The sequence below is a fragment of the Mytilus trossulus genome, chromosome 2, assembly GCF_036588685.1.
Source record: "Mytilus trossulus isolate FHL-02 chromosome 2, PNRI_Mtr1.1.1.hap1, whole genome shotgun sequence".
NCBI classification, from domain to species: domain Eukaryota; kingdom Metazoa; phylum Mollusca; class Bivalvia; order Mytilida; family Mytilidae; genus Mytilus; species Mytilus trossulus.
Window position 1 is genome coordinate 76,449,759 of NC_086374.1, and position 19,063 is coordinate 76,468,821.

The window sequence follows — 19,063 nt, forward strand, 5'->3', positions numbered from 1 at the left end:
TTGACACAAGGTTTATGACCACAAAAGAAAGGTTGGGATTGATTTTGGGAGTTTTGGTTTCAACAGTTTAGGAATTAGGGGCCAAAAAAGGGCCCAAATAAGCATTATTCTTGGTTTTCGCACAATAACTTTAGTTAAAGTAAATAGAAATCAATGAAATTTAAACACAATGTTTATGACCACAAAAGAAAGGTTGGTCTTGATTTTGGGAGTTTCTGTCCCAACAGTGTAGGGATTAGGGGCCAAAAGGGGACCCAAATAAGCATTTTTCTTGGTTTTCGCACCATAGCGTTAGTAACAGTAAATAGAAATCTATGAAATTTAAACACAAGGTTTATGACTATAAAAGGAAGGTTGGTATTGATTTTGGGAGTTTTGGTCCCAACAGTTAAGGAAAAAGGGGCCCAAAGGGTTCAAAATTAAACTTTGTTTGATTTCATTAAAATTGAATAATTGGGGTTCTTTAATATGCCGAATCTAACTGTGTATGTAGATTCTTAATTTTTGGTCCCGTTTTCAAATTGGTCTACATTAAGGTCCAAAGGGTCCAAAATTAAACTTAGTTTGATTTTAACAAAAATTGAAACCTTGGGGTTCTTTGAAATGCTGAATCTAAAAATGTACTTAGATTTTTGATTATTGGCCCAGTTTTCAAGTTGGCCCAAATCGAGGTCCAAAATTAAACATTGTTTGATTTCATCAAAAATTGAATAATTGGGGTTCTTTGATATGCCAAATCTAACTGTGTATGTAGATTCTTAATTTTTGGTCCAGTTTTAAAATTGGTCTAAGTTAAAGTGCAAAGGGTCCAAAATTAAACTAAGTTTGATTTTAACAAAAATTAAATTCTTGGGCCTCTTTGATATGCTGAATATAAACATGTACTTAGATTTTTGATTATGGGCCCAGTTTTCAAGTTGGTCCAAATCAGGATCTAAAATTATTATATTTAGTATTGTGCAATAGCAAGTCTTTTCAATTGCACAGTATTGTGCAATGGCAAGAAATATCTAATTTCACAATATTGTGAAATAGCAAATTTTTTTTTAATTAAAAGTTATCTTTCTTTGTCCAGTATAGTAAGCAAGAAATATCTGCAAGAATTTTTTTTAATTGGAGTTATCTTTCTTTGTCCAGAATCAACTTAAATCTTTGTTATATACAATATACAATGTATATTCACTTTTTACTACCAACTGATAAATTTAAATAATCTTTACCATTCAGTGATTACAAGCAGTTTTTTTACATCTTAATATTTTATGATGTATTTAAATGAGTAGTAATTCTTGCAAACTCCATTAGAATATTTTAATTGAAATTAGTTTTGGAATAAGGGAAAGGGGGATGTGATTAAAAAATTGGGTTCAATTTTTCTCATTTGAAATTTCATAAATAAAAAGAAAATTTCTTCAAACATTTTTTTGAGAGGATTAATATTCAACAGCATAGTGAATTGCTCTAAGAGAAAACAAAAATTTTAAGTTCATTTGAATATATTCATTCTGTGTCAGAAACCTATGCTGTGTCAACTATTTAATCACAATCCAAATTTAGAGCGGAATCCAGCTTGAATGTTGTGTCCATACTTGCCCCAACCGTTCAGGGTTCAACCTCTGCGGTCGTATAAAGCTTCGCCCTGCGGAGCATCTGGTTGAAATTTGAATCGGGTGAGATTTTGTTTGTCGAGTGGCAATTTTGGGATATGAGGTATGTGAGCCTGCTCACAAAATTTCTTTAATCTTTAATACTAATATAGAAAGAGAGAAAGCGTAAATAACAAAATTGTTCAGCAAAGTAAGATCTACAAATAAATCTTATTCCGGAAACTTAAATTACAGGTGAGGGATATAAAGCTCTCATGAGCCTCTTATAGAAATATCCCTGTGTCATCAGTTTATTAGTATGAACAGACCAAAAAAATAAAGTTACATTTACTAAAATGATGAAAAATTTGTATCGAACCAAAATTTCATTAGTACTTACTAGAAATAAGGGTCTCTATTGATATAGATATAAAAAGATGTGGCATAATTGCCAATGAGACAGCTCTCCACCCAAGTCCCCATAAATGTCCAGTGAAAAACCATTTAAAAAAGGAAAACTAAATCTATATTTAAAAAAAAGAGAAACACGTATGAACTACATCAACAAACAACAACCACTAAACATCAGGGTCCTGAATTAGGACAGGTTCAAACAAAAGCAGCGAATTTAAACATTTTAATAGGAACCAACCTTCATCCTTACCTGAAACACTAGTGTAACATCACAACACCATGAACATAGAAAGGCACACTATAAAAAACAATTAAAATGGCTTAACTCAATCAAATGATATATTAACACGAATAAGTTAACATACACTGAACGAATAAATATGATCTATGACACAATGTAAAATTGATAGAATATGGGGCAGGATGTTGAACAATATCAGAAAGACAACAATAACTTTGTACAAAATGCCGTCAAATGAAATAATGTACACAGGTAAATAAAAATAATTTTGTAGTAAGGTATACAGTAATGAAATATTTTTCATAAAAACAAATAATGTTGTTGTTCTTTGATCAAGAACAGAAGTGAAAATTTATTGTCTTACCAAACACTTATCAAAGCTGGTATTAATTACAAATAGAGAGATGAGAATTTAAGCTAAATAAGTAAAGCAAAATATTAAATAACAAAAAAAGCATTACAAATTGTATCAACAGGTCAAATTAACACGAAAGTACGATTTGAGAGTATTAGCAGTTGCATTATGCTTTTTTCTTTAGGCACACATAGGAGAAATATTCAGAAGTAAGTTTGGAGATTTTAAGAATTTCCACACAATGTTGTACACTTGTGCCAAGGAGTTTGATTTCATGGAACCAGAGGTAAAGATAATTAAATACTTGCATACAACTAAGTTCTGAAGACTTTTCTTTCCCTTTAATCTACCTCCATCATATATTTTATCATTTAAAAGCTCTTTTAGTACTCATCAGGCACTCTGGCTTCCTCCATCAATAAACACTAACTGCCAAGAAATAGCACAATTGTGCTGAAAGATGCATTAATCAATCATATTTTTGGTACAAAAAAAAAATTCTGTGAATTGACATTATAGTTAGTTTAAACATATTTAATTTGCCTAAATATGCAAAAGGGATTAGACAATAGTTAGTTATACTTATATAGTCTTCTCTCAGTAATTACATTAGTTTGTATATTGAAAGTGCATCTTTTGAGGTGTGGAAGTAAAAAAAATGACATTTTCAATATAATCTGTGTCATTCCAATAACATGCTAAACAAACTTTTATTTTGGTTTTAAATTACATGTTTTCTAAAACCCAAAGTTAGCTTGACAGCAAAAAAGACAGAAAAACTCAAATCCTGATATTTTATCAAACATCATTGAGTCATTCTCTCTGTTTGTTCTTCAAGTTTACACTCAACACATATTTAAGAAATAACTTCATTATTGAAATATTAAATAATATTAAAAGAACTGTAACATATCAGTACATATATTTCTACAATGGATGACTAACAAAATAATGCATTATTGATTTTCTTGGGGCTTCTCATTCACATAAAAGAAATTTGACTTGACTATCAATACGAGAAAAATAAAAGTTCCTTAAAAGATAATTAAAAAATTTGATGATTACCTGTAGGAAAAAGGTATACATGAATCACCTTACAATGCTGGGGAAATCCCTGCAGCTAACTTAAAACTGTATGAAATGATCACCTGTGGAGATCCCAGCAGGTGTAAAGCTATTTATAGATTTAAGAGAATAAAAGGCCTTGGGAAATCTCAGCAGGTTTATGGTGCTTATAGATGATTATAAGTTCAGGCAACGATATTACAACAACTGTTCAGCCATTATATGTAATATACAAGTACGTATTTCCGCCTAAGGCGATGCCACTGACAATAAGACATCGACAATAGAAATGTACAATACCGCGATAATTACAACATACTGGGCCAGTAAAAAAGTAAAAATAACATTTAGCGATTATATTCAATTAATGTGTCTCATGAAATAAAAATAAAATTCAGCTTTGCACTAAACATGTAATTGTTAATGTTCCTCTCTAACATCACTGGTGTATCCTATCTTTTTGTTTCTGTTCTCCATATGTTCCTGCTATACGCAGAGATTCGTTGTGAATTTGTACGATGTCTTATGTATATATTAATTGTTCATGTTTACCGATTGTCCTATGAAATTCAACAGTGTAAGATATCCGAATTTCCATCTTTTTCTTCAGTCGTAAACAATTCTGTTAGAGGTGATGCTCGGTTACTTCTGTACTGGATGATCAGGAATGTAATGCACTTTTCTTAAAGGTTCTGTTGTTCCATCCATCTTCTTTTTTTTTTATTATGATCTCAATCGTGCCTGTTCTTGAATAACATTTCCATATTTCCTCAACATATCTGGATTTTGAGCAAGATTTGTAGTGACGTTTTCTTTCCTTCTCCTTGTAACTTAATTTTGTAGATAAATCATCAGAGTCTTGCTTCCCTGGTAGCATAGTGAAATCTTTGTTTTCACGTGCACATAACTCAATTGATCTGTCCTAATAAACTTTAATAAATGCATCATTGTCTTTGTCTATTTCCTTACTATATCCCATTGACTCCAATTTTCGATGTCTCTCTAGATTGTATTTAAGAATTGAATGCTCTTTTTTGTAAATTTATTGGGGTGTAAAAGCGTTGACCGAAGTACATTTTGTATGAAGCGCGTAAGCGCTTCATACTAAAAATGTGCGCACGGTCAACGCTTATACAACCCTATAAAGTTACAAAAAAAAGCATTCAATACTTATAATTACATTTTTACCTATATGATCATAAAAACACGCCTTTTATAAAGTTTTTATTTCATTTACCTCTGCACTTTATTGTGGGACCTCGTGTCATCATGAATGAAAAGTTGCATTGTGTAATGCAATTGATTACGGAATATCCCGAGATTGCTAGTTAGCCAATCAGAATAACGTATTATAATGAAACATACATCTAATGTAATTATTCTACAGCAATGTGTGAATTATTAGGCGTGTTATTGTTCGACGTGTTGATCTCTTTACCGTATGTAGGTCCTGAAAGCAAATATCCGATCTTAGATCTCACAGCTGTTGGACCATTTCCCCATACTATATGGTCTTCAATGTCCCAGTAGGTCTGAGTACACAGTAATCGTCCTTTGATTTTCGTTGTCCGCGAATATAGCCCTTAGTGTGGACAGTGTGTTTCTTGCCAATTTTTTTTTATACCCCTTCCAAATTTATTTCTCCATGTTTTATGCCTCATATAGCAAGAAGGGGGGGGGGGGGGGGGTGAAATGACACTGTGAAAAATATGGTCATAAATATTAATTTAAAGTAGTGATTAGGTCCAGCTGAAAAAGGTAAAAAATTAGCACTTCGAAAGCTGTCAAAAGATTTCAAGACCCCCTTAACATAAAATTGTCCATATTTTGAGTTAGAGTTGACGAAGTTTTCCATAATTTTGATATAATTTGTCCCAAAAGTAGTACAACACACTGTAAAAATATTATTGAGAAAGCGCATGTGGGATTTTTTTAATTTTCATTTATTGTCTAAAAGAAGTGCACTACGAAATAACTGTGTACTCAGACTTAAGAGGTGAAATCAGGAAACATGGAATCTGTACTTTGGCAACTTCCCTGAATGAATTGATGGTGTCAATTTGTCAAATAGCATAAAACTAAAGGATTTAAACTTTTATTCGATGAATTTCTGCAAAAATTACCAATTTTGGCATTATATTGTCAAAATCAGCATTTCATAGCTTTTTCAATTTTGATGCATAAGTGGCATTTTGACTTTCTATCTGACAGGTTTTCATGTGTCAATTTTTGTGTTTCTATGCTTTAATCCAGTTGTATTACTCATTTGTGAACTCTGAATCTACAGAAAAGAAGATTATCTCGGACAATATGTGCAAAATGTGTTGTATAAATGACCCTCTTCTAACGCCCTGTTTGGATCAAGTTAAATGTGAGGAGCATGGCACATAAAAGTTGAAGTCCATAATATAGACCTCACTAAATTTGTATAAAAAGAACTTAACTATGTCTTTTGTACCTGTTTAATTTCACATAATATGTTTCTTTACTTCTGTAGGATAGCATGTTGTTCAAATATAAGCCTGTTGAGACTAAAATTGCATTCAAGTTTTTCACTAAAAAGTGAAAAAATCTTAGTATCAGACCATACTGTCTGCAGAAAAAGTTAAATGTAAGAGTCTTTTTGTGCCCAGATTTATTGTATCATATCATCTGAGTATAGAAATGATAGAAAAGACACAAATTTTTATTTCATATAGCTTCAATATGCATTTTTAACTGTAAATATGTGCTACCGCCTAAATTTACCCTAACTTATTTTCAGTCTTACTTGGCGTAAGACACTTATAAACTAATATGATATGTTATTTTAAAGTTTTCTTTCCATTTAAAGTATATTAAATACATATGTAAGGATTATTTATAATCAAAAAGCTTCACAAGTTTAAATTTGCTGGAAAATATTACATCTTCATGTAAGGCCCCCCTTCATTGGAAAACCTCCATTTTTAGGCACAAGCTCATATAAATTTGACTTTTGAATCAATATGCTAAGTCTGATATATCAAATGAGTACTCTATTGCTTTAAATACATAATATATTATATGTTATGGCACTTTAAATGTATTTTTAGCTCACCTGACCTGAAAGGTCAAGTGAGCTTTTCCCATCACTTGGTGTCCGTCGTCTGTCGTCCTCCGTCCGTCGTCTTGCATCCGTCGTCCGTCGTCCGTAAACTTTTACAAAAATCTTCTTCTCTGAAACTACTGGGCCAAATTCTACCAAACTTAGCCACAATCATCCTTGGGGTATCAAGTTTAAAAAATGTGTGGCGTGACCCGCCAAACCAACCAAGATGCCTACCATGGCTAGAAATAGAACATAGGGGTAAAATGCAGTTTTTGGCTTATAACTCAAAAACCAAAGCATTTAGAGCAAATCTGACATGTGGTAAATTTGTTAATCAGGTCAAGATCTAACTGCCCTGAAATTTTCAGATGAATCAGACAACCTGTTGTTGGGTTGCTGCCCCTGAATTGGTAATTTCAGGGAATTTTGCTGTTTTTTGTTATTATCTTGAATATTATTATAGATAGAGATAAACTGTAAACAGCAATAATGTTCAACAAAGTAAGATTTACAAATAAGTCAACATGACCAAAATGGTCAGTTGACCCCTTTGGGAGTTATTTCACTTTAAGGTCAATTTTAAATTTCTTTCGTAAATTTTATATATCTTTTACAAAAATCGTCTCCTCTGAAACTGCTTGGCCAAATTAATCCAAACTTAGCCACAATCATCTTTGGGGTATGTAGTTTTAAAAATGTGTGGTGTAACTTGACCAACCAACCAAGATGGCCTTTATGGCTATAAATAGAACATAGGGGTAAAATGCAGTTTTTGGCTTATAACTAAAAAACCAAAGCATTTAGAGCAAATCTGACAGGGGTACAATTGTTTATTAGAGCAAGATCTATAAGCCCTGAACCTTTCAGATGAATCAGACAACCCGTTGTTTTGTTGCTGCCACTGAATTGGTAATTTTAAGGAAATTTTGCTGTTTTTGGTTATTGTCGAGCCTGCAACTTTTGTTGCAGAAAGCTCGACATAGGGATAGTGATCCGGCGGCGGAGGCTACGGCCGCGGCGTTAGCTAACTTCTTGAAAGCTTTATATTTTAGAAGGTAGAAGACCTGGATGCTTCATACTTTGTATATAGATGCCTCATGTTACGAACTTTCCGTCAGACACATGTCCAATGTCCTTGACCTCATTTTCATGGTTCAGTGACTACTTGAAAAAAAAGTGAATATTTTTTGTAATGCTAAATTCTCTCTTATTATAAGTAATTGGATAACTATATTTGGTATGTGCATACCTTGCAAGGTCCTTATGCCCGTCAGACAGTTTTCACTTGACCTCGACCTCATTTCATGGAACAAGGTTAAGTTTTGGTGGTCAAGTCCATATCTCAGATACTATAAGCAATAGGTCTAGTATATTCGGTGTATGGAAGGACTGTAAGGTGTACACGTCCAACTGACAGGTGTCATCTGACCTTGACCTCATTTTCATGGTTCTGTGGTCATAGTTAAGTTTTTGAGTTTTGGTCTATTTTTCTAATACTTTATGCATTAGTCAACTATATTTGGTGTAAGTAAATATTTTATGATCTACCTGTCTGTTACGCAGGTTTTTTATTTCACCTTGACCTCATTTTCACGGTCCTTTGCTAAGTGTTAAGTGTTTGTGTTTTGGTCTGTTTTTCTTATTTTATAAGCAATAAGTCAGCTATATTTGTTGTATTGAAGAATTGTTAGCTGTACATGTCTGCCTGGCATTGTTCATCTGACCTTGACCTCATTTTCATGGTTCATTGATCAATGTTTTGTTTTCTTTGGTTAATATTGAATTTATGTGACAGTTGTAATAAAGCTGTATATTATGGTCCATCAACATGATATCAATGATTAGTAAAGAAGGCGAGACATTTTTGTGTGTGCACTCTTGTTATCTTTAATATTTTTATAGATAGAGATAAACTGTAAACAGCACTAATGTTCAGCAAAGTAAGATTTAAAAATAAGTCAGCAAGACCAAAATGTTCAGTTGAACCCTTTAGGAGTTATTGCTCTTTTATAGTCAATTTTTAACCATTTTTCGTAGATCTTAGTTTTCTTTTACAAAAATCTTCTCCTCTGAAACTACTTGGCCAAATTAATCCAAACTAAGCCACAATCATCTTTGGGGTATCTTGTTTAAAAAATGTGTGGCGTGACCTGCCAAACTAACCAAGATGGCCACCATGGCTAAAAATAGAACATAGGGGTAAAATGTATTTTTTGGCTTATAACTCAAAAACCAAAGCATTTAGATCAAATCTGACTGACATTTAAATTGTTAATCAGGTGAAGATCTGTCAGCTCTGAAATTTTCAGATGGATCGGAGAACCCGTTGTTGGGTTGCTGCCCTTGAATTGGTTATTTTAAGGAAATGTTGCCGTTTTTTGTTATCATCTTGAATATTATTATAGATAGAAATAAACTGTAAACAACAATAATGTACAGCAAAGTAAGACCTAAAAATAAGTCAACAGGACCAAAAAAAAAGGAGTTATTGTCCTTTATAGTCAATTTTTAACAATTTTCATAAAATTTGTAAATTTTTACTAACATTTTCCACTGAAGTTACTAGGTAAAGTTTATTATTGATAGAAATAATTGTAAGCAGCAAGAATGTTCAGTAAAGTAAGATGTACAAACACATCACCATCACCAAAACACAATTTTGTCATGAAACCATCTGTGTCCTTTGATTAATATTCACATAGACCAAGGTGAGCGACACAGGCTCTTTAGGGCCTCTAAGAGTTTCTGTTGCTGGTGCCGGATAAATAGCAAATTTGCTATTTTGCCGGTGCTGGTCAAATAGCCACTGCTGTTGAAAATAATACATTAAAGTACATAATTGCTCCTGGGGAGATCCAGGGGGAAAACTTTGATGCTCTAGAGAGATCACAGCGGAGTTAAATGCTACATAAAATACATCTTATAGAAAAAATGTGGTAACGCATGCGGAAGAACATTTGCAATCTCCCAAGGACCGATAACTCTGCATGTGAAATTGAACGTTTTGAAAAATATGAATGCCTACCAAAAATAAAATTTATTAGAAATATCAAATTATTACAGAAGAGTATCTACCATGAACTTGCACAGCACTATTATTTATATAGTAGAATAGAATGATACACAAATGGATGAAAATCATATAAACATGTAACTCAGTGTAATATACAAATACAAATGAAATAACAGGCTATTATTTAAACTTGGAATTATTTTTGATTATGGAATTTGCATAATTTCTTGTATTTGAAAATTTTGATAAATTTCATGTTTATTTAGTATTATAATGTTTTGAGCGGTTCATTACACTTTCCATATAATGCATTGTATATATAGTGTTGTGCGGGGCACAGTACATTCTATTGACAATTTACTGACTTCTTTTTAATAGAAAGTGTTGTGAGCAGCACATAACAATAACATACAAAATAAACATGGAATTTATTAAAAATTTCAAGCACAAGAAATTATGCAAGATCCATAATTAAAAATGATTCCAAGTTCAAATAATAGCCTGTTGAATATTGAAATATAATATAACAGTAACAACAAACCCTCAGAAAAAAACAGACTGAGAGTATACTGATCACTACAATATAATAGTTTATTACAGTGATGTTGAATTCCCTGTCATTTATTCATCATCCACGCACGGACTTGTCTCAGATCTTTTTTTATATCTGTACATTAAACTCACTTTCAGGTATAGAGATGTGATTTTTTTTCTGAGACATGTGCTTATGAACATTCACAAGAACTTGCGGTCATCCGATGTTCAGTACTTCATTATACTTTGATTTCTCCAAAGTTCATCTCATTCAAGGTAGCTAAACTATTGTCAAGGCTAAATAACTCTTAACTGACACAATTTAAATTGTCCTACCCATTAACAGACTTTATTCCCCTAATATTCACTAAAATGTGGTATTACCAGTGGCAGATCCCAGAATTTTTCATGAGTGGGGGCCTGCTGACTGCCTAAGGAGGGGGGGGGGGCACTTCTCTATAAAACCAACCAAAATTTTTCCTCAAAAGGGGGGCCTCCCCCTACATCAACCTCTGAATACTTACGTTTTATTACAATTATGAAATATTTCGTGACGTCACTTTATTTTTAGAACCAAAGTACTATTTTTTTGTCCTTTAAATGACATCTATATAAAATTAAATGCCTTTCATCCAAAAATTTGCTATGCGTAAAAGCACAGAGATACCACATACTTGTGCAACTTCTTTTAGTTTTACTGACAACTGGGCAGACTATAAAATGTTCTATAATAGATATCATAGGTTAAATGATGATACCAGGATTGTAAAAGTAGGGTCAAATAATGAACATATGGGTCTATACAGAGATGCTTTTCCCCAAGAGTGCAATAACCCAGTAAGTTCAATGATAAGGAATCAAGGTTGACAATAAAACTCATAAATGATGTAAAAAACAGTCAGTGTATGAAATAGTCTTTTTCTGGTTATTAAAATAACGTTAATAAAATTACAAATGAATAGAAGCTAGATAATCTGATAAAATGATAATACTATTATTAGACAATTCTGAAATAAATGGTCGAGATATTATGAAATCTATACTATTAAATGAGAAGACCTCATTTTTGTGTATCGCTTCTCTGCCTTCCACAATAAATTAATCAACATGCCTTTGTGTCTATAGGTACCATGCAAAGTCGCATTTGTCATCCTCGCTTATGATTATTCCATTTGGGTTATTTTGGGAGAAAAAATATAATAAAGGTGTCTGGATATTGTTTCCGTCGTAATGGGGGTGCCTTTGTGACGAATAAATGTAAAACTTCGTGCCAAATGCTATAAACAGTAATTTTTCGCGCCTTGACAGACACTCTATATAATATAGCAGTGATTGCCTTTGAGAAGAAACTTGAAATTGATAGTTAATAGCAAATACACTTTATTTATCATGTTTATAGTATATGTATATTCACAGTATACAGAAGAAAAAAAAATAACGGACTTTTGAAAAAAGGGAGAGGGCTTAAAAAAATTGTCCTGTCTCCAAGTACCTATAAATTTTCATACCTTTTCTGAAATTCTCCACACATAATTTTTTTTTGCAATTCTCCCTACAACAGTTTACAAAGTATTGCTTTCAACCAAGCTCTAAAAGCCCGCGATATCACAGATGTGTTCTAGTTCTTATAATTTAAATAATGGTGCTTTATATTTATTTACAGACTCCTGTGAAATTGTCAAAGACTTTATTATTACCAACTGTGTGCATTTTGGTATGTTTCGCTGTCCTTAAGGTAAGTCATCTGTCATGTCACAAAAAGGCTTAATATAACAGAGCCAACATGGGAATCTTAAATTATAGGATAGCAATTATGACAGAATCTTTAAAATGGCTGTTCTGATAATGATCTGGTAAAAGGGTGAGTGAAGTTTTACACCAGTCATCTTCATTTGGTAATGATAAATTGTACAATTAAATGAGACTTACTTTGAGTCGAAATTTGATTGTAATTTTGTTGAACCTCTTTATGCTGAGAGTTAACATGAGAGTGCACATGCCAGTGTCCTACGGTATTTTGAACCCCCTAAAAAGTGAATCCGGGGTCAAAATACCATGCGGTAAAATGACCCCAGGGTCCTGTTTTTGATAAATAGTATTGCAGATAATCTAATTTACAATTTGTTGGCTATCATTTCACTACGTGTCATAGTGGATTTAGACACATACTGTAACAGTTTGACACAGCTTCTAAGTAAATATTCCTTAAATACAATAACTTAACACAGTCTTTCATCATCAATAAAAGCTGGCAACTCTATTGGTTGTAAATGTGATCCACTGGCTTCGAACATTTTAATAAAGTTCTTACATTTAATATGCTACTATCTGTAAAACTTAATTATGTCATCCAAATCCAAAAAATGAATAGTTTGTAACCTTTGACCTGTTAATAATAACAATAATGTAACTAACTTATACGATACAACATGCAAAGTCAACATTATTAACCCACCAGTTTAAATTGGAAATGTTTTCATCTGACAAAATAATTTTTGCATCAAAATTTCCATAATGACATTCTAACAATATATCCTTCGTAATTTCTAATGACTTGATATATAATGGTGCAAACTGTACACTAGGTTGTGTTGCTACATGTACTATCTATCCAATTACTTGTGCAAATTAACGTATTGTAACCTCTTTCTTTAAAATTAATTGAGAACATAATTTTGCAATGTTATCTGCCTTTTCCTTTGTGAGTGAATTAATCCCAAATCCCAAAAACACAATAATTTGTTAGATCTTTGACCACATTGATTTTGTGACAAAAACCCATATTATGTAAAAAATTTGATCACAATTCAAATTCAGACAGTATCAAGCTTGACTATTTCCGACCAAACTTGCCTCAACAACTGTTCAGGGTTTCAACCTCTGGGGTATAAAGCTGCACTCTGCAGAAAACCTAGTTTGGCAAAAATTACAAGAAAATTTAAAAATAAGCTTTCTTCTACAAAACCAAGAAAAAAGTTCTTTTTGTTGAATTCAATGTTAACATAGAAATTTTTCAGACAAGCACGAAACAAATATAAAAAAAATGATGTCACTTGACAATCATAAAATTAATGTCCAATAGTTTCATCTTGACATCTACAAAAAGAACATAACTTTGTATCTTTGATTTAAATCTTATATAAAAATTTATCGGTAATTTGTATATTTTTCCTTTGATTTGTACTCGCTGATATTGTCAGTATCAGTGGACTGGCCATGATATAAAAATTATAAGGTTAGTACGCAAATGACATGCGCGAATGCAACGCGAAAGGATCTATTTTCATTCACAAAATTGCGCGTAATTTTTTTCACAGAAACGCACGATATTTTTGGCAAATAAAACACTTGACATCGTTTGAAATTCACAAAGTTCGTTTAGCCTTTTTGAACGATTGTTTTGAAAATGTGAACAGAAAATGCATGAAAAAGCCGATAGACTTTAAAAAAAAGAATAATTGATATATGAAGTACAACTGTCCATGATGTTCCAATCTGAGTCTTTATTCATACAATACCAATACATAGCCTGGTGCTGTTCCCAGTAGTTTTCTTTTCCTTGAGAAGTATTTGTTTTACCTGTTTAGTCACTATAGAGTGTTACAATATTCATATTTAAACGCAACACATAATAGTGACCAAAAAGGTACTGCTATCGCATCAGAGTCTGACAGAGAAGCTAGAAAATAATGAAATTTACGCATTTTCGACATTTTTGTGAAACCATCATTGATAATTTTAAAAGATATGGTTTCATTCTCAATTTAAAGACAGAATGAGATATTCATTGAACAAAGAACAAAAAAGTGAACTTATTCATATGTGGATCTAGGATAAATTTAAAAAAAAAGGGGGGAGGTAACCGGGGGCACCAAAATATACATATAGGTCTGCTTAAGCTGTGACCAGAATTGTAGCTTTAGAAGAGGTGACTGTAACCACACTCGCCTGAAGATTTCATAAGTATTATATTGTTCAGATAATTTACAAATAGGGATCATTCGTAAAATTTCTTCCAGCTTACAATGCCTCCTCGGAAATGCCTCCTCACAGTGCTTTCTTAAAATTATTTGAAATCAATGTGATTATTTTCATGATGAACACTGGGCGGATAATGACAAGATGAATGTTATTTTTATCCACTAAACTCAGCAAGTTCTTCGATACGGCCGTTGTCGTCAAGCTCTATCAGCAAAAATAGCAGGGGGAATTAATTAGGTGGCGCTACAGTCGTCCGTAACGTCAAAGAGTCCGCAAAATCAATCGGCTAAAATATTGACGTTTAAAGTATCTTTTGCAACTTGTCATGCTTTTATTGTCGAGCCTGCAACTTTTGTTTTGGTTTTTTTTTTCTGGACAAATATTTTTTTAGCGACAAGTCGAAAACAATTTTTTTCTTTCAATTTTAGCATTACGTTTGTGGCAGCTGAGGGTGAAACAAACAATTTTTTTTTCTCAGAATCAAAAACAAATTATTTTTTTCTCCAAAAACTGTAAACAAACTTTTTTTCCAAAAAAAAAGATAGCCCCCCCCGAAAATCAAATGGTTGCTGCCTAAGTCAGTATCAGTGTTTTCCCTAATACACTGTTTTACCTCCATAGGGATATTTGATATTAAACTGTAATACGTACATGTAGTGCATATAATTATTTGTCTGAACTTTTTGTTTAATCTGATCAAATGTGAAAAAATCTCTCCTTTGGTCAAAAATGTGACAGAGATTTTCACACCAGCAATCTGTTATAAAATGGGAAATCTTCTGTTTTTACAAAATTCAAGATATCAAGGGAGAGGCACTCCTTGACATCAATTATAACATGTGGTTTAGATGAGTGTAAAGCTTGAAAACATCTTTCCAAAAAGGATTGCTGAGTTGATTTCCAATCTCCAAAAGTTTGAAGTTTTGTAAAGAAAAAGATCTTGCGCCTCCAAATTTATTCAATATCAACTTAAGAATATTTTGCCAGTCCCCATTCAAATTTGCAAAAAATTGCCCCAGCCAACCGACTTAAAGATAAAAGTTGAAATATTGTAAATGAACCATTTTAATTCAAACCTCCCTCCTTTTTATCTGCAATCAGTGTATCACGTTTTTCTATTTTTCCATCCCATATAAAATTAAAGAAAAAACATAGATTGGCATATATTAGGTAAAGATGTAAGCAAAATGATCAATTTCAGAACTGCAAGAGTCTCAATAACAGTAACCTAACCAAGTAGTATTAGCCTCCTATGCTGCCAACTTTTCAACAATTTTGAAATATTTATCAATGATTTTTGCTCTGAAATTCAAACTGGGCATACACTCTATATCTAAAGAGAAATTGAATCCTAAAACCTTAAAGTTTGAACAGGACCAGCTTAGATTTTTTTCAGGATATAAAAGCAAGTTAGAATATCTCTTACTTCCAATCCAAACAATTTTTGTGCCAGTTGTATTTATCTTTAATCCTGAGACTTTGTGAAATCTTTCAAAACAAGAAAGGGTATCTTTAAATGAATCTTCACTTCCATCAAGTGTAAGAAACATATCATCTGCATACCGACTAATGAGTGGCAGATTCCCATTTATATTCACCCCTTTGATTTTTTGATTCCCTTTTAGCTGTATGGCAAGTAATTCCACCCCAATAATAAACAAATAGGGAGACAATGGGTCTCCCTGGCGACAGCCTTTTTCAAGGTTGAAAAATTGGGACATATAACCATTATTAATGACACAGCTCTTAGCATCTGCATAAACCACATCAATCCATTTACAAAATGAAGGACCAAAATTAAAACTAATCAAAGTCCTGCTTTAAAAAACCCGTTCTATAGAATCAAAGGCTTTTTCAAAATCTACTAGTAAATAACAATCCTTCTATATCATTTTTTCGATTTCAATTTTCGTGGTTTTAGCAAAATTTAAATGTTTGTGAGTTTTTAAATTCGTGGATTTTAGTTTTCTAAAATAAATATATTGAAAAATTGAAGCCATTAGAAACGAAGATATAAATTGTCTGGATTGAAGGAAACTGCAAAGTAAACCTATAAATTGTTGACCAGTGTAAATCGTAGTAATCACACTAATTAACCCTAGATCGAGTGATCAACAGATTAAAGACCATCAAAAGTGTTAATAAGGCCAAAAGCATGTCATCTAAAGAGAACAGTTACATAAGCAATTAAATGCTATAAAATTACTTTGAATTGTAAAATTAATTCTTATAAAAAGCAAGCCCAGCATGAAATTATTATTTCCCATATGTACAAGAATTATTAGGATAGAGATGAACACTTTATCATAGTGTATCATTACCGGAAATCAAACTTTCATGGATCAAAATTTTTTTATTATGAAAATTAAAAGATCAAAAGTTGTACTGTTAGGTTTTTAAAGATTAAAAGGTATAATCCTGCCTGCAGTTGAAGTTCATAGTGCGTTTGCCTAGGCCTGTTACTACTATTACAGTTGTCTCAGAATTTGCATATTCGATATATTCTCTAGATCAAAAAGCCGGGTAGTCAAACCTTAAAATGAGGATCTTTCCATGTCTTGATTTGGACAATGACTGTTTTATTTCGTTCGACACTAAACCACGAAAATTGGTTCCCAACGAATAAAAGTACTTTCGCAGTAGTGCATTAAATCATATATATCATAATAATACTTTGGTATTGAAAATCGGAAAACAATTCAAATTGCAGAGATCCAAAGACAAATGGATCAATACCTTTCCAAAAAAAAATTGAAAAAATCCACTGTAAATCCATCAGATCAAGGAGACTGTTTTAAAGCTTCCCCACAATCCCTATAAGATAAGTTCCCTCACAAAGAAGTTTTTGTTCTGCACTGAGTTTTATATCATGATTGAAAAATTGATTGTCATCATTACAGAATGACTTCGATGTATAAAGTGTCCTATAAAACTGCTCCTGTTCAAACAATATTTTAGATTGATCAGAATTTGATTCCTTTGGTCATCAATGAGTTCAGTCATGTTTTTTTTAAGAAGGCTTTCTTTTCTAACTTACAAAAATAGTGCATCTTTCTCCATTCTCATGCCAATTAACATGAGAACGGAGAATGAGGCCCTCAACTAATGTCTGTCGTCGCTTCTCTAATTCACACTTTTTCTGATTGAGTGACGTCACATTAATTTCGCAAGGGTTAAGATTTACACTGTTTTCTAAAGACTGGATTTAAAATTTCAGTCCCTTGAAAAAATCTTTTTCTTCCCTTAATTTTTAGGCAGTTAAGCTGCCTTATGCGAGCACCCTGGAATTTTGTTCTACCCAATAAATGCTGAAATACGTGCCATTTTTATCATCTAGCTGGCTACTATATTATTTATAACTTATTGGACAGTTTTTTTCATACTTTTCTTGCTGGATTACAAAAATATGACCAGATTTTCCCAAAAGTTGTGAAGTTGCACATAGGAAGTAGAGCACATTAGGAATCCTTATGTAATTAATTCTCCCCTGAGCTTTTGGCTAAGATGTCAAAGAACAAATGTATGAAATATTAAATCGCCGAAAATATCTAAAGACAAGTAGTTAAGATTTCCCAAATTGGATATTGTTTGTAGTCAATACTAATCAACTACGTCAGTAGTCTATTAATTTAAGTTCAACTGATCACGCTATTGGCGGCAATTTTGAATTAAAAGACGAAATTTTCGTATCTTTTCAATTTGGACGCAGGGGTTCAAATTAGCGGTTGTCCGAGGTCTGCGACCTTCAACTTTTGAAGTCGGACTTTCTACTTGGTTACTAGCTACCAACAGGTCTTCAATGTAGCGAGAAATTCCCGCACCCGGAGGCGTCCTTCAGCTGGCCCCTAAACAAATATATACTAGTTCAGTGATAATGAACGCCATACTAATTTCCAAATTGTACACAAGAAACTAAAATTAAAATAATACAAGACTAACAGAGGCCAGAGGCTACTGACTTGAGACAGGCGCAAAAATGCGGCGGGGTTAAACATGTTTGTGAGATCTCAACCCTCCCCCTATACCTCTAATCAATGTAGAAAAGTAAACGCATAACAATACGCACATTAAAATTCAATTCAAGAGAAGTCCGAGTCTGATGTCAGAAGATGTAACCAAAGAAAATAAACAAAATGACAATAATACATAAATAACAACAGACTACTAGCAGTTAACTGACATGCCAGCTCCAGTCTTCAATTAAACTGACTGAAAGATTATGATTTCATCATATGAACATCAGACACAATCCTTCCCGTTAGGGGTTTAGTATCATACCATCATAACATATATGAGAAGAACATAATCCGTGTCATGCCAACAACTGTTTTTAGAATAAATGTGTTTAGTTCCGATGCAAAGACCTTATCAGTGACTCAATATTAACGCCAACATATGCAATCGTTAATGAATTGACAACAGTATCATAATTATATCCCTTCTTAATATCGTTTATCAGGTCAAGATCTATCTGCCCTGAAATTTTCAGATAAATCGGACCACTGAACCCTATGTTGGGTTGCTGCACCTGAATTGGTTATTTTAAGGAAATTTTGCTGTTTTTGGTTATTATCTTGAATATTATTATAGATAGAGATAAACTGTAAACAGCAAAAATGTACAGCAAAGTAAGATTTTCAAATAAGTCAACATGACCGAAATGGTCAGTTGACCCCTTTAGGAGTTATTGCTCTATATAGTCAATGTTTAACCATTTTTCGTAAATCTTAGTTATTTTTTACCAAAATCTTCTCCTCTGAAACTACTCTGAAAATTAATCCAAACTAAGCCACAATCATCTTTG

The 19,063-nt window shown here is 32.5% G+C and overlaps 1 protein-coding gene across 2 annotated transcripts in view; it reads left to right on the forward strand.

Moving 5' to 3' along the window:
• Positions 1-19,063, forward strand: part of LOC134708031 (protein C-mannosyl-transferase DPY19L1-like) — a 311,728-nt gene that overhangs the window by 137,649 nt on the left and 155,016 nt on the right. For both annotated transcript variants that reach the window (XM_063568274.1, XM_063568275.1), the window contains 2 exons: positions 2,781-2,882; positions 11,942-12,013. In XM_063568274.1, the coding sequence (XP_063424344.1) occupies positions 2,781-2,882; positions 11,942-12,013 (174 nt within the window). The remainder of the gene's footprint in view (positions 1-2,780; positions 2,883-11,941; positions 12,014-19,063) is intronic.